This window comes from Gambusia affinis, linkage group LG03, assembly GCF_019740435.1.
Source record: "Gambusia affinis linkage group LG03, SWU_Gaff_1.0, whole genome shotgun sequence".
Taxonomy (NCBI): domain Eukaryota; kingdom Metazoa; phylum Chordata; class Actinopteri; order Cyprinodontiformes; family Poeciliidae; genus Gambusia; species Gambusia affinis.
Window position 1 is genome coordinate 31,908,616 of NC_057870.1, and position 15,457 is coordinate 31,924,072.

General features: G+C 49.3%; 1 protein-coding gene across 2 annotated transcripts; it reads left to right on the top strand.

Annotated features, from left to right (window-relative positions):
* The first annotated feature begins 1,946 nt into the window (after positions 1 to 1,946).
* LOC122828586 (zinc finger MIZ domain-containing protein 2-like) lies at positions 1,947 to 14,476 on the top strand. Of its 2 annotated transcripts, none has more exons than XM_044112244.1 (21): positions 1,947 to 2,404; positions 5,063 to 5,151; positions 5,239 to 5,353; positions 5,428 to 5,624; positions 5,716 to 5,875; positions 6,245 to 6,451; positions 6,563 to 6,704; positions 6,782 to 6,882; positions 6,956 to 7,048; positions 10,491 to 10,674; positions 10,772 to 10,913; positions 10,982 to 11,060; positions 11,151 to 11,282; positions 12,064 to 12,169; positions 12,240 to 12,397; positions 12,478 to 12,545; positions 12,620 to 12,688; positions 12,807 to 13,090; positions 13,158 to 13,408; positions 13,529 to 13,702; positions 13,874 to 14,476. In XM_044112244.1, the coding sequence occupies exons 2-21, from the start codon at positions 5,102 to 5,104 to the stop codon at positions 13,976 to 13,978; spliced, it is 2,817 nt and encodes a 938-aa protein (XP_043968179.1). In that variant the 5' UTR covers positions 1,947 to 2,404; positions 5,063 to 5,101; the 3' UTR covers positions 13,979 to 14,476. The 2 variants fall into 2 exon arrangements, with proteins under 2 accessions (XP_043968179.1, XP_043968180.1); XM_044112245.1 differs by having other exon boundaries at positions 6,959 to 7,048.
* The last annotated feature ends 981 nt before the right edge of the window (positions 14,477 to 15,457 follow it).

Below are 15,457 nucleotides of genomic sequence, written 5' to 3' on the forward strand. Positions count from 1 at the left end.
TTTCAAGTCTTCACACCAAGCCAGTCGTTTGTGCTCTGAGGATGTCTGCCTTTGATGATGTTATAAAAGCAGGATATTCGGCCCTTCTTCAAATGGTCATTTGTTGCCAGTTCTTCTATAGAAGAAAGAGTAGGCAATGTTAGAGACTTTTGAGTACCAAGACAAAACTTCTGATTTGCAGAAACTTAAAAAAATGTTTAGTTGGAATGTAAAATTTTTGTTTCAAATCTTCAAACCTCATCATAATCCCATTATCAAATAAATCTGAGATTTTGCATAAACCTTTAGCAAACCATGTTTTAAAGCCCATGTCTTTCCTACCTGGTTCAAATGACATATTGCCCCAGATCGGGGAGAATTGGGATAGTTTTGGTATTTCATTTTTGAATTTATGTACATACAAACTGTGCTTTTTATTTATTTATTTTTTATTTCCTTGCAATTAATTTTATCCTAACCATTAAAGCATCACAATCTTGTCAGTAAACAGCTGAGATTTCAGGACCTAAAATAATTTGTTTCAACAAAAATTAGACCTTTTTTCCGTTAAAATGTTTGTTGATTTATTAATGAGTAAATGCAAAGAAAATAATAATTTACAATAAAATTATTTTGAGTTTCCACGTTGAAAGGTCATAATCTTTGACCCCTGCTGGTGTAAAAGGTTTGGAAAAAGTTGATGAGGCCATCTAGTGGCCAAGACGGGAAACAGCAGCACAAACAGAAACGATCCGGGAGAATCAGAACCCGCTTGGTTCCTCCGGGTTCCGGTTCTGTTTATTACGTCCTGACATAAATCCATTCTCCGAGATCTCTGACGTCATATCCGAGTGTCTGTGTGAGCAGAACTGATGACAAAATCTCCATTTAATGCTCTTTATGTCGATAGTTTTATCATCTCTGATCAGAGCAGAATAAGAATTCATTCTGATCAAATACAATCAATAAATCATCTATAACATGTTTACATTTAACAAGGAGTACATCAGGCAGTGTTTTCATTCATTAAACCATCATAAACCCTGATTTACTCTCAGCAAAGTGAAATCCAAAACTTTAGGAGAATCTGCTCCATCTCAGTTTAATAACTTTTAACTTTTAACATAAAATCACAAACTGTGTGGGAAATTTTCAGCAGGAGGAGATAGAGACCCGGATGAGAGTAACGGATGAATGCATCATTGAACATCTCCATATTTCAGGAAATATGTAACTGACAAGAACAAGCTGATTGTCCGTCCATTTTCTTTCTACCCTGGTGGGTCAGGAGGCGACACAGAGACAGACAGGACAAACAGCTAACCTGGCGGTCATGTTTCTGGAGAACCCACCATGCGCAGGGAGAACATGCAGACTGCGTGCAGAAAGACCCCGGGCCGGGAATCGAACCCATTCCTGCTGCAAGGTAGCAGTGCTACCTGCTGCACCACTGTGCAGCCCCATGCTGATCGTTTAAACTCCAAATGTAGAAACAAACATGTTGGAATGTTTTCAGAGTCCCGCTTGATTGGAATAAAAAACATATTTATATCTAAAAGCACATTTTTAAAAATAAAAGTTTAAATTAATAAGTGGTAGATATTCTTTTCCTTTTTGTATTGCGTCACAGAAAACAAATGTCCTTTAAACCAGATTTAGTGATTTAGTGACTCTGGTCCATTTACATACTGGCGCGGCCGGCGGTGCGCCTGGTGGGCGGGGTTTGGCCTCCGCTCTGATTCCCTGTTCAACTCAAGATGAATCATGTTGTAAACTGACTGAACCTGCTGAATAACATCGGGTTAGCAGCAGGTTGGAGGGGGCCGGTTACTGCTCTGATTCATCGTCCTCGTGTTAAACCGGAGGAACTCCGCCCCTGTGGCTTCTAACCGGATCGTCCTCCAGCCGACTGCTAAGAAGCGAACCCCCACACCGGGAGCAGTGAAGCGGAGAAGGAAACACTAGCGTCCCGATCCACACTCCATTCCAGTAGATGGCGGTAATGCATATCAGTAAGTTGCTTGACAACCGCCATAACAAAAAGAAGAAGAAGATGAAGAAGGAAACACTAGCCGCTGCTAACCTCCTCTCTGTGGTTAACCCTCGTTGTTCCGGTTTGTTTCTCTGGATTTCTGTGTGAACTCTGCCAGAGCTCCAGCGGATTGCGGGTCCTTCTGAGGCCGGATTAAAAGCCGCAGAAACCGGCTAGAAGCAGTGTGAACTGGCCGGAGCTGAATCTCTCGATCCCGGATCTTTACTGGATCTATTCTCAGAACATTTCTGGATCTTTCAGGACGCACGGTGTCTTCAGTCGGTGGGACCGTAAAGACTCATCGGGCTCTCGGTTCTTGATGCCTCGGAGGCCCCGCGGAGCTGAGACTGCGGAGCCCCGGAGCAGGGCTCGGACACCGGGGAATTAAAGGAGGTATGTCCGCAGTGTGACAGGAGTTCTGCTGGCTCCTGTGTGTGTGTGGTCGGAGTGTGTGAGGTGTGTGTCCGGTGGACTCGGGATGGTCTGCTCGATGGAAACTGACTGGGAGACCATCAGCTGAAGGTTTCACGCTGGAGAATCTGCTGCTGCTAACTTGTTAGCATTCCATTGTCACCGCTTGCTAGGCTACCATGCTAACTGTAAAAATACAATAATTTTATGTAAAACATCTCGGGTTGAACGCGTAAACAGATGTTAGTTGTGGATATTTGAACCACATAATTTCATGTAGCATTTATCGGTCCTGAACTTCCGGTTGTTGTTGTTTTTCTGTTAGCATGCTAATGCTAATGTTAGCATGCTAGCCCTAGCTTCCCTCAAAATGTCTCCGGTGGCCGTCATTGTTCCAGGGGGGAGCCGGAGGCAGAGGGGCGGCTCACGGAGGAGACATGGCCCGCTTTGGACGCTTTTCTGTTTTCATGATTAATTAAACTGTTGTTACTAATTACATTAATGTGTCACGTTCAGGGTGGCAGTGGGGTTGGGGGTTTAAAACCAGTCCAGAGAGCAAAGCAGAAATAAAATTCAGTCAGCTTTTATTCTCCGTTATTACGTGGTGAAACAGCCCACGCGAGATAAACCCACGATCTGCTGTCTGCCTTCTGTTTCACAGAATAATATTGACCTCTGACCTTTACAGTGAAACGCGTTGAGTGATTCCTGGTGAGGCAGCCCAGGTTACCGAGTAGAAAACTAGTTAACAACCTTAGCTGGTCATGAAAACCAGCTAACCCGTAGCCATGGAAACCAGCTATGGACCCTTAGCTATGGTTAGATCTTCCTGCAGTGCAGCTTCTCCCAGCGTTGCCATGGGAACGTTCCTATGTTGAACCTGGCAGGTTCTGGTCAGAGCGGATGGTCTCACGATCCGGTTCTGAGGTTCTGTTGGACCTGCTGAAGGCCTGGTTCTGTTCCATTACGGAGCAGATTCTGATGAGGCTTCAGCGAACACGGGTCAGGAGGTTCTGCTGGAGGTTCTGCTGGAGGTTCTGCTGAGGCCTGTGTCTTGCTGGTTTTACTGCCACACTTTTCCCTGAATATTCATCTAAATAAACAAACCTTCATCTGAAATATTCTGGTTCTGGTTCTGAAGAACCTCGGGAAGCCGGAGAGCTGGTTCTGATCTGTCAGAGTGGTTCTGATGAGTGTGGGTGTTAACTACAGTTGGACCGGGTCTCAGGGTTTGTTTGTTTTAGGAGAACCAGGAAGACTCTTGTTTTTATTTCCTGCTTCTCAGAGCTACTTCCTGCTTCCTGCTTCCTGCGGTTCCACCCAGCAGAACTTTGATCTGTTGATCTGGTGGACCTGTTTGGCGCTGGCAGTCAAACTGGAAACAGGTCGGGTTCAGGTCTGCTCACGTCACTCAGGTGAGTCAGCTGCAGGTGTGATCAGGCGGCGCCGGTTCTGCTGTTGGACCGGTTTTAACGGATCGCTGCTCTGGTCAGAACCTCCCTGAGGAAAATAAAGGTGATTGGACTGGACCGACGGGAGAGCCAATCAGATGCCTGCAGACAGAGACCATCAAAGATCCTCTGAAAGAGGAGGTCTCACTCCTTCCACTGGTTCTGATCCAACTCAACCTGAAAACATCCTGTAGGGCGGCTTCTAGCTGAGGGCTGACTCAGAGGGAGACTCAAGGATCAGGAACTTCCTGGAGGCGGAGCCTCCATTGTTTACTTCCTGTCCTCAGCCTACAGGTGAACAGGCTCTCCTGGAGATCAGGTGACCTTCCAGGAACAAGCTGATGTGTTGATAGTTTCTCCAGACTGAGTTGATGCTACCAGCTAGCTTAGCTATCGCTGAGACTTTGAGCAGCTATTGCTTTTCCTCTGCCTACATCTCCCAGAATGCTGTGCGGTTCTGGATCAGAGTTCAGTGAAATATTCTATCAGATGTATTAATTGATATTGATCGTATGTCTATTGATTTATGTATTATTATTGATGTATTGGTCAGCCCTACTTCCTGTTTGGTTTCTGTCATTTAAGAAAGAAGTTTAGTAAACTGACAGTAAATCTCTTTCCAGCTTCAGACATAATTAACACTTAGATGTAATAAATTAGATTTGTCGGTTTACATTCACCTCATATAAAGTCCTAACAGCAGCTTAGTGTGAAATGTGTTGCTCCAAATCATGATAATAATGTCTGGCTGTTGATAATGAAACATTTATTACTTTATTTATTTATTAGGTCAATAATGTTACACAGTTTGTATTTTAAATATTTAATTCTCAGTTTATGAGACAAAATAATTCCTAAAGATGTAACTGGATTTATTCACTCTACTAGATTATCATTAATGGTTGTTATAATAGAATAATAGACATTTCTGTCACCAAAAGTCATGAATTAAATTTTATTCCAGTTTATGGATTATTTAATTTAATCCAGTCAGTAAGTTCACATTTTAACCTAAACTTACAGTAACCTGTTTTGTCCCGAGCTCTGAGCCCTGAGGGACTCCACGTGTAAACATCAGGCTGTCTCAAAATGTTTTTATCGTAGAAGAAACTGGTTCTGGTTGGTGCTGAGTGGGCCCCAGGTGGCTGATGGGAAACGTAGTTTAACACGGCCTGTCTCTATGTGCCAGGGTTCTGTATGCCGGATTGGGCCGCCGGTTCCGTCTGCCATGAACCCGCTGAACCAGATGAAGAGCGGCCTGGGCGCCAACCCCCACAGGTAGGTCCGGTTCTGGTTCCGGTCTCAGCCCAGACCCGGTCTAACGTGTCCCACTCCGGCTGCCATGACAACACTCCGTCTCCACAGCGATGGGTCGTACCCCTATGACCCGTCCGCCTGGCAGCAGCCCCCCAACCAGCCCACCGGGTCCCTGTCGGTGGTCACCACGGTGTGGGGCGTCCCCAACCCGCCCACCAGCCAGGTATGACATCATCAGGCATCTGACATCACCAGCAGGCGTCTGTGACATCACCAGAGCTGTGTTTGTGTCCCCAGGGCCTGGGCGGAGGTGGGATGGGCCCCGGGGCCAGCGCGGCCGGTGGCCCCATGATGCAGGGCTCCGGGGGCCCCGGGATGTCGGGGGGCCCCGGAGCCTACCTGGGCCAGCCGGGCTACGGGGAGCCGGGGAAGGGGTACCTGTACGGCCGGACCGGCGGGGGGTACGGCGGGGCCCCAGGGGGCTACTCAGGCAGGTGGGGCCCTCATTGATCAATCGATTGATTGATTTTTGAATCCAGGTCAGCAGTAACCCCCCCCCCCCCGCTGTGGTCCTGTTGTCCCCAGTTACCCGCCGGCCCCTGGAGGCTCCAGAGGCTCTGAGTTCACCCAGGCTGCTGCTGCCGCCGCCGTGGCTGCCGCCGCCGCCGCCACGGCAACCGCCACCGCCACGGCAACCGTAGCCGCCATCCAGGAGAAACAGAACCAGGAGATGAGCTACGGACAGGTGAGCCGGGCCGTGGCGGCCCCTGCTGGACGCTCCGGGTCACCAGAACCAAAAATACCAAAGCTAAAAAAACGGAAACATTTTCATTAACTGAAATAAATAAAAACTGTAACTAACGTCTATAAAACTAAAACACACTGAAATGCAGACATGATGTCTTTTATGTTTATGAATCTATTTTACTATCTCAAACTGATGTTTATGTCGGCGGCTTTCAGCTTTCAGCAAAACTCCTCAGAAATGTTCCGACGGTTCAACTCAGATGAATCCGTTTCTTAAAATGGAAACATCTCAAGCTAAACCTGTTAAACCCTGAACAGAACCAGAGCTGGTTCTGCTGGTTCTGAACCCGTTTCCTGTCCTTCTCAGATGGCGGCCCCTGGGTACAGCAGCCAGTTCATGGGCCTGCCGGGCCCCCGCGGCCCCGGCCCCACCAGGGGCCTGCCCTCCATGGGCTCCATGTACGGCCCCGGGGCGGGCCAGCAGAGGGTTCCCCAGCACCCAAACTACGGCGCCGGCCCCCAACAGGGACACATGCGGCCCCCGCAGGGCCTGAAGCGGCCCTATGGCTCCGAGGTGAGACTGCATGACGAGCCGCCAGGTGGCTGGTTCTGTTGGCTAACCGACCCGGTTCTGTTGGCTAACCGACCCGGTTCTGTTGGCTAACCGACCCGGTTCTGTTCCCAGTCGTTCCCAGGAATGTCCCAGCAGTACGGTGTTCCCTCTGGGGTCAGCGTGATGAGCGGCCCTGGAGGAGCCGGGGCCTCCGGTGGTGCTGGAACCTCGGGACCCGGTCCGTATTCTGGACCCAACATGCAGTACCACCCAGGTACCGATCATCCAGAACCGTTTTCAGTTGATTTTGACCAAAATGCAGAAGTTAAACCGGCTGGTCTTCCTCCTCAGGTCCAGGCTCCGCCCCCCAGTGCTCTGGCCCCACCCCCTCCTATAAGATGCCCCTCCCACAGTACCCGCCCTCTGGAGGTCCGAACTCCCAGTTCTACAAGGTGAGCTTGGGGTTTGATCGTCTGAACCGCCGGACCGAACCGGACCGCATGGCTAACGTTGGGTTCTGTTCAGCAGGACCAGTTCAACAGCCAGACTGGGAACCTGAATGCTCTGCCAGCAGGGGGCGCCGCAGGCGGCTACAACGCCTTCAACCAGCAGGCTGGGGTGATTGGTTTGGTTTAAAAACTTTCTGTATTAAAATCTCCAATTTATGCAAAATTGGAGATTCACACAAAAAACCTGTTGAAGGTTTTTTGTGTGAAAAAACACAAAAAACCTTTTTTTGTGTGGAGTGCACCTGGAGTGCCCTGCAGGTGCACTCCAGGTGCAGGGCAGCACTCCCCTGCAGGTGGAGTGCTGCCCCACCTGCAGGGGGCAGCACTCCTGACAGACTGTGACCGCTGTGGAAGGCATAAGCAAACCAAGCAGCTGATTAGGAACCCAGGGCCACTAAGGGGCCCCTGAGTGGAGCGGATTTATTTATTTACTTTAGTAATTATTATATTAATTATTAATAATAATCATTATAATATCTAAAACACAAAATTTCATTATAAAATGATTTGTTTTTACAATAATATATATTTGATAATGTATGTAGAAATCATTATTTTATTGATAAAAAGAAAAAAAATGAATTGCTCTTGGGGCCGCTGGTGGCCGCGGTAGGTACTGCACGCTTCGGTATCATGAGCTGCTGTGCAGAACATCTAAAGGTCCAAAGCTCCGGTCAGAAGTTAAGTTAACAAAACTACGTCTCATAAAATGACTGATCCTTCAGGGAGGGAGAAAAGAAAGAGGAAGAATAGAAAAAACAAGATAAAGGTTTGTTTTAATGAGCCTTGGTGATGTGATGTGATGTAAAAGATTAGTAAAGCTGCTAACAGAACATTAGCTTGATAGCGACCTGGACCGGTCCAGTTCAACAGACAAACATTTATGCTAGGGTCTTTGTGTTTGTGTGAAACTGAGTTTAAACTTTAAATGAGTTGATTTTCTGGATATTTCTGAGGTATTTTGGCTTCAAATCGTGTTTGATAAGAATAATTAAAACCTGTCAATGTTTGACATCGTCTAGTAAAATGATTTTCCGTCAGGATACAGAGCTGCTACATGACTAGCTGCTACATGATGAGCTGCTACATGACTAGCTGCTACATGATGAGCTGCTACGTGATGAGCTCCTACATGATGAGCTGCTACATGATTAGCTGCTACATGATTAGCTGCTACATGATTAGCTGCTGCATGATGAGCTGCTACATGATTAGCTACTACATGATTAGCTGCTACATGATGAGTTGCTACATGATGAGCTGCTACATGATTAGCTGCTGCATGATTAGCTGCTGCATGATGAGCTGCTACATGATTAGCTGCTACATGATGAGTTGCTACATGATTAGCTGCTACATGATTAGCTGCTACATGATGAGCTGCTACATGATGAGTTGCTACATGATGAGCTGCTACATGACTAGTTGCTACATGATTAGCTGCTACATGACTAGTTGCTACATGATGAGCTGCTACATGACTAGCTGCTACATGATGAGCTGCTACGTGATGAGCTCCTACATGATGAGCTGCTACATGATTAGCTGCTACATGATTAGCTGCTACATGATTAGCTGCTGCATGATGAGCTGCTACATGATTAGCTGCTACATGATTAGCTGCTACATGATGAGTTGCTACATGATGAGCTGCTACATGATTAGCTGCTGCATGATTAGCTGCTGCATGATGAGCTGCTACATGATTAGCTGCTACATGATGAGTTGCTACATGATTAGCTGCTACATGATTAGCTGCTACATGATGAGCTGCTACATGATGAGTTGCTACATGATGAGCTGCTACATGACTAGTTGCTACATGATTAGCTGCTACATGACTAGTTGCTACATGATTAGTTGCTACATGATGAGCTGCTACATGATGAGCTGCTACATGATTAGCTGCTACATGATTAGCTGCTACATGATGAGCTGCTACATGATGAGCTGCTACATGATTAGCTGCTACATGATGAGCTGCTACATGATTAGCTGCTACATGATTAGTTGCTACATGATTAGTTGCTACATGATGAGCTGCTACATAATTAGCTGCTACATGATGAGTTGCTACATGACGAGCTGCTACATGATTAGCTGCTACATGATTAGCTGCTACAAGATTAGCTGCTACAAGATTAGCTGCTACATGATTAGCTGCTACATGATTAGCTGCTACATGAATAGCTGCTACATGATTAGCTGCTCTAGGCTGCAGTTGGGATTTGTTGTTTGCTGCTGAACTAAATCATTTAGTGGATAAAACAAACATTATTTTTACATCAACTTCTAATTTATGAGAAACTTCTGTTAAAATCCTTTGAAGGCTCAGAATCAGTCCGGTACCGGTACCGGTCCACATTCTCAGGGGAGAAAGACTCACCTGGTATAAATGACATGTTTAGCTGTTTTAGCTTAAGAGAAATAAATTTAACCAAACAATGTGATGAATATGTGTAGAGCTGCACCGATTGCAGGTTTCTGTCTGGTTACCATCTTTAAACATCCTGACCTGCTGGTTTGGATTTAGGCTGAAATGAATTTTTAAATGTTGCTAAATGTAGAAATAAAGTCAGTGAGTTGGTAACAATGAGGTTAATATTGTTAACTGTAAACATTCAGACCTGGTCTGTCAGTCAAACCTCAGAGCAGAAGAGGACAGAGATGATCTATAAACCTTTACTGATGAAGATCAGATCAGCTTCACATGGAAGTATCAGCTGATCACGATGCCCCAAAATGAAGGAAATCGGCTCCCAGAAACCAACTGGTGGATAAACCAGTTGGTCAATAAATGTTTCCTATTAAACATGAATATAATGTAAACAGCCAGAGAGGCAATCAGTTTACAGCAGGTGTGTGAATGATGTACTGATCAGACTGCTGACTGCAGCCGGTCCACATTGTTAGCAGAACTAGAGGGGCCCAGAGCCACGTTTGGCTCAGGGCCCCATGGAGGTTTGGACCGGCTCTGTGGAGAGAAGCAATAGAGACATTTACCGCCTTGAATGAGCGCAGAGGACTGAGCAAAACAAATTATCCTTCCTGATATTTCTAAAATTTGTATTAAATTCACAGAAACAATCAGCTTGGGACTGGTTCCCATAGCAACAGATTTGATCCAGGTTGAGACAGAACCATTGAGCTGATCTATCCGGTCTGGACTCAATGCAGTCTGGTCTAAATGAACTGATCCGGTCTAAATGAACTGATCCGGTCTGAACGAACTGATCCGGTCTAAAGGAACTGATCCGGTCTAAATGAACTGATCTGGTCTAAACGAACTGATCCGGTCTAAACGAACTGATCTGGTCTAAATGAACTGATCCGGTCTAAACGAACTGATCCGGTCTAAACGAACTGATCCGGTCTAAATGAACTGATCCGGTCTAAATGAACTGATCCGGTCTAAATGAACTGATCCGGTCTAAATGAACTGATCCGGTCTAAAGGAACTGATCCGGTCTAAAGGAACTGATCCGGTCTAAATGAACTGATCTGGTCTAAATGAACTGATCCGGTCTAAAGGAACTGTTCTTTCTCCCCAGCCGGGCCGAGGGTTACCCGGTTACCCGTCCTCTCCCGTCCCCGGAAACCCGACGCCGCCCATCACCCCCGGCAGCTCCCTGGCTCCGCCCTACATGTCGCCCGGCAACACCGACGTGAAGCCGATGGCGTCTTCCTTCCTTCCGGACATCAAGCCCAACATGGCGGCCCTGGCGCCCCCTACAGGTAGACTCACAGATCAGCTGATCGGTCCATCCTCCAGCTGTCCTGAATGACTGTGATGTCACAGGAAGTGCTCAGATGTGTGACTTCCTGTCTGTAGGTAACCCTAGTGACGACCTTCGGCTGACCTTCCCGGTGCGGGACGGCGTGGTTCTGGAGCCGTTCCGGCTGGAGCACAACCTGGCTGTCAGCAACCACGTGTTCCAGCTGCGTGAGTCCGTCTACAAGACGCTCATCATGAGGTAAAGGCCTGGTTCTGACCTGGTTCTGACCCGGATCTGGCCAAATTCTGACCCGGTTCTGTCTCCAGGCCCGACCTGGAGCTGCAGTTCAAGTGTTACCACCACGAGGACCGACAGATGAACACCAACTGGCCCGCCTCCGTCCAGGTCCGACCTGCCGCCGGTTCTCCAGCTCCTGCCCTCCGTCTGGACCCGGCGCTGCAGGTCAAAAGTTAACGCTGCGTCTCCGTCCCTCAGGTCAGCGTCAACGCCACGCCGCTCACCATCAAGCGAGGAGATAACAAGACGTCCCATAAGCCGCTCTACCTGAAGCAGGTGTGCCAGCCGGGCCGGAACACCATCCAGATCACCGTCACCGCCTGCTGCTGCGTAAGATCACCCGTCAATAACAGCCGATCGATAAGTCCAAGGGTTAAACGTTAATCTAAACCACCAGGTAACACCTTGATTTCACTCTGCAGTTGCTTTCCATGATGCTACTTCCTGTTAGCACATTTATTACAAACACCTTAAAAATGACAGAAACAAAAATCAATTAGAGAGAAAATATTTAGAAGATAATTAAGGTCAACGTTGTTGAAGTGCCTTTTTTTTTTTAGATTTTGTGGGCTCTAGTGGCCTTTATTAGAAAGTAGTTCAACAGGAAGCAGTAATGAGAGAGAAGAAAGACATGGGGCAAATATCAGCAGGCCGGGAATCGAACCTGCGACCTCTGCCACGAGGACTAAGGTCTTAATACGTGGGTCGTGCTTTGCCCCTGCGCCACCACAGCACCCCAACAAGTGCCTTTTAATATATGGGCCCCGGCAGCCCTCTCTGTGGCCCCCAGTTTAACGGCCCTCTCTGTGGCCCCCGGTTTAACGGCCCTCTCTGTGGCCCCCAGTTTAACGGCCCTCTCTGTGGCCCCCGGTCTAACGGCCCTCTCTGTGGCCCCCGGTCTATCGGCCCTCTCTGTGGCCCCCGGTCTAACGGCCCTCTCTGTGGCCCCCGGTCTAACGGCCCTCTCTGTGGCCCCCAGTCTAACGGCCCTCTCTGTGGCCCCCAGTCTAACGGCCCTCTCTGTGGCCCCCGGTCTAACGGCCCTCTCTGTGGCCCCCAGTCTAACGGCCCTCTCTGTGGCCCCCAGTTTAACGGCCCTCTCTGTCCCCAGTCCCATCTGTTCGTCCTCCAGCTGGTCCACCGTCCCACCGTCCGCTCCGTCCTGCAGGGCCTGATGAAGAAGCGGCTGCTGCCCGCTGAGCACTGCGTCACCAAGAGTGAGTCCTCCTTAATCCCTGGGAGCCTCTGTGTCCTCCTGACCTCTGACCTCTGACCCTGTTCTCTCAGTTAAGAGGAACTTCAGCAGCGGCTCGATTCCCGGGACCCCCGGGTTGAACGGAGAGGACGGCGTGGAGCAGACGGCCATCAAGGTGTCGCTGAAATGTCCCATCACCTTCAGACGGATCCAGCTGCCCGCCAGGGGCCACGACTGCCGACACATACAGGTGAGGGCGACAGCCAATCAGAGCTCTGGCTGTGCTGTGATGTCATCGCGTGCCCACCCTGCTGCCGTTTGTCTCCGCAGTGCTTCGACCTGGAGTCGTATCTGCAACTCAACTGTGAGAGAGGAACCTGGAGGTGTCCGGTGTGCAAGTAAGGAGCTCGGTCCGTCAGAACCCGTCCAGAGTTCTGCTGACCGAACCGACCCGAATCTGTCTGTGTTTCAGTAAAACGGCTCTGCTGGAGGGACTGGAAGTGGACCAGTACATGCTGGGAATCCTCATCTACGTCCAGAAGTGAGACCTCTTCTTCTTCTCCTGTCCTGTTGGCGTCCAGCACCGGATCCTGCTTGGTTCCGGTGCCTGGATCGGTACCAGCAGAACCTAACTCCTCCTCTCCCCTCCTCTTCCTCAGCTCCGACTACGAGGAGATCACCATCGACCCGGTCTGCAGCTGGAAGCCGGTTCCGGTGAAACCCGACATCCACGTGAAGGAGGAGTCGGACGGTCCGGTTCTGAAGCGCTGCCGGACGCTCAGCCCGAGTCACATGGTCCTGCCCAGCGTCATGGAGATGATCGCATCACTAGGCCCCGCCCCCTCCTCTTCGTCCTCCATGACCCCCTCCTCCTCTTCCTCGCCGATGCCCTACTCCTCCCTGCCACCAGGAGGCAGCAACACGCCAGACTTCCCCTCAGCAGGTTGGTCACATGACCCCGTCTGATCCAGGTTCTGACCCGGTTCTGATCTGTGTTTCTCGTCCTTCAGGTCCGTCCTTCTCCGCTCCATCTGCTGCCTTCTCAGACTTTGCCGGGCCCGGTTCCCCCAGTATTCGGACCTTCACCGCCGGGCCCGGTTCCCCCAGTATTCGGACCTTCACCGCCGGGCCCGGTTCCCCCAGTATTCGGACCTTCACCACCGGGCCCGGTTCCCCCAGCATTCGGACCTTCTCCTCCCCCGGCCCGCCGCCGCTGTCCTACCAGCCGGATCTGTCCAGCGCCCTGCTGACGCCCGACAAGGTGCCGCCTCACCCAGCAGTACCTCCTCACTGCTGGTTCTACTGGTACCGCGGCTGGTTCTGCTGCTGGTCCGTCAGAACCAGTCGGTGTTGTGGTTCTGACTTCCTGTCCCTCCCTCAGGTACCGGGCCGTTTGGACTCCATCTCCCATGGTGCCTCTCTCTCACAGCAGCAGCAACAGGGTCTCCATGGCAACGGTCAGATGATGCAGCGTGGCAACCAGAACCCTCGTCTCCAAGGCGACGGCTCCTTTGGGCTCGGCGGGTCCACGGATGTTCCAGAACCTTCTTTAGATGTGAGTACAACCGAGTCGGTCCAAAACATTCGAGACCAGAGATTTTTAAAACTTTCCAAAAGGTTTGACTGACCGGATCGGATCAGAACCAGCTTCAACTAGCGGTAAATGCATGGTAGACCAGAACTTAGGTTTTGGTTCTGACCCGCTCTCCGACCCGTTTGTCTGCAGCTGCTTCCAGACCTGACGAACCCGGACGAGCTGCTGTCCTACCTCGGACCTCCGGACCTGCCCAACAACAACGACGACCTGCTGAGTCTGTTCGAGAACAACTGAGGAGTCCAGAACCGGACTGGACCGGACCGGAGCAACTGTTCCCTCCCAGTCAGAACCGACTGCAGAACTTTAAACCATTTGGACCTGGTTCTGTGTGCAACTGAAGTCGTTCTCATTTTACTGGTTTTATCTCCTGATTCTGGTTCTGGCCCGGCTGCAGCGCCGTGGACTGGTTCTGGATCTGAGGCTGGTTCTCGTTCTGACCAATGAGCTACAGAACCAAAACAGAGCTGAGGTCCAGTTCTGGTTTAACTGTTAACTGGTTCCGGTACCGTAGACCCTCTCAGAACCAGTGCCTGCTGGGCCAGAGGAACCAGTGGCTGCTCTCAGCCAATCAGAGACTCTTCCAGACCAAGCCCCGCCCTCTGTGAGCTGATTGGCTGGCCCACTGTCGTGACATCTGCGTGTTGCCGGGGCAACATCTGTGATCCAGTAACATTAACATAAAGAGTCATGAGACGAGTTCATAACCTGTAATTTAATAAACGCTGGAAAGACGCAAGTCTGCCGAGTGTTTCTGTCTGCAGGTCAAAGGTCAACAAAGCTCTGGGGTTGTCTTTGGATGTAGGGTGTGTAACCATGGCAACACAGAACAACCAACAGAACCGGCAAGAACTAGGTGACTGGTCCTGGTCCGGTCTGATCAAGGGTCCGGTTCAGATCCAGGTCCGGTTCAGGTCTGGTCTGGATCCAGTCCAGGTCTGGTTCGGTCCAGGTCCAGTTTGATCCGGTTTTCCTGATGTTTCAGTTTAACTCAAAAGTTCTCATAAGTTCTCCAAAAGAGTTCAGATCATCTTTTCTAAAATGACTCCAGTCAGAGGCGTTTTCAGGTGTGCTGTAACACAGACTGCTACAGGAGATCCTTCCGCCATCAGGAGGTTTTGTTCCTCTGGGATTAAGTATTTTAATTTGAGAGGAAATATTACATAATGTATACCATGTTGTTAGTTACTGCAGTTGGATCATGTTTTAGTTCAACAGCTGTTTTTCAGTCAGGATTATGTTCGAATTATGGATTAAAAACCCTGATTTGAGTCCTTTAACTGAGCCGTTCTGGACCTTTCTGCAGGGCGTCAGAACCTGAGCAGAATTGTTCCCAGTCAAAGAAAATGACTTTTCCTCTTTCCAGGTTACAAAGTTCTTCCTTCCACCAAATCATCTGGATTTGGTTCAATAGGAGTTCATTCCTGAAGATCTTTGGTTTCAAACGGAACCTCGTCTGTCTGCTAAAGCCGCTGCTGGTTCAGTGGCGCCCTCTGGTGGCGACGTAGAAATACTGCAGTTCTCTCTGAGCATGCTCAGATCATCCTGAGGTTCGAGTCAATGCAGCAGAAAACCTCAATGAAATGATGACCTGAACTTCAGCTGCCTGACCAGAGGAACCTGCAGATCTACGGGGTTCCATTGGTGCCAAAAATACGATCATGTGTATCGCGCTGCTGATTTACAACATTTCTAAATAAAGCCTTAACTTCTTCA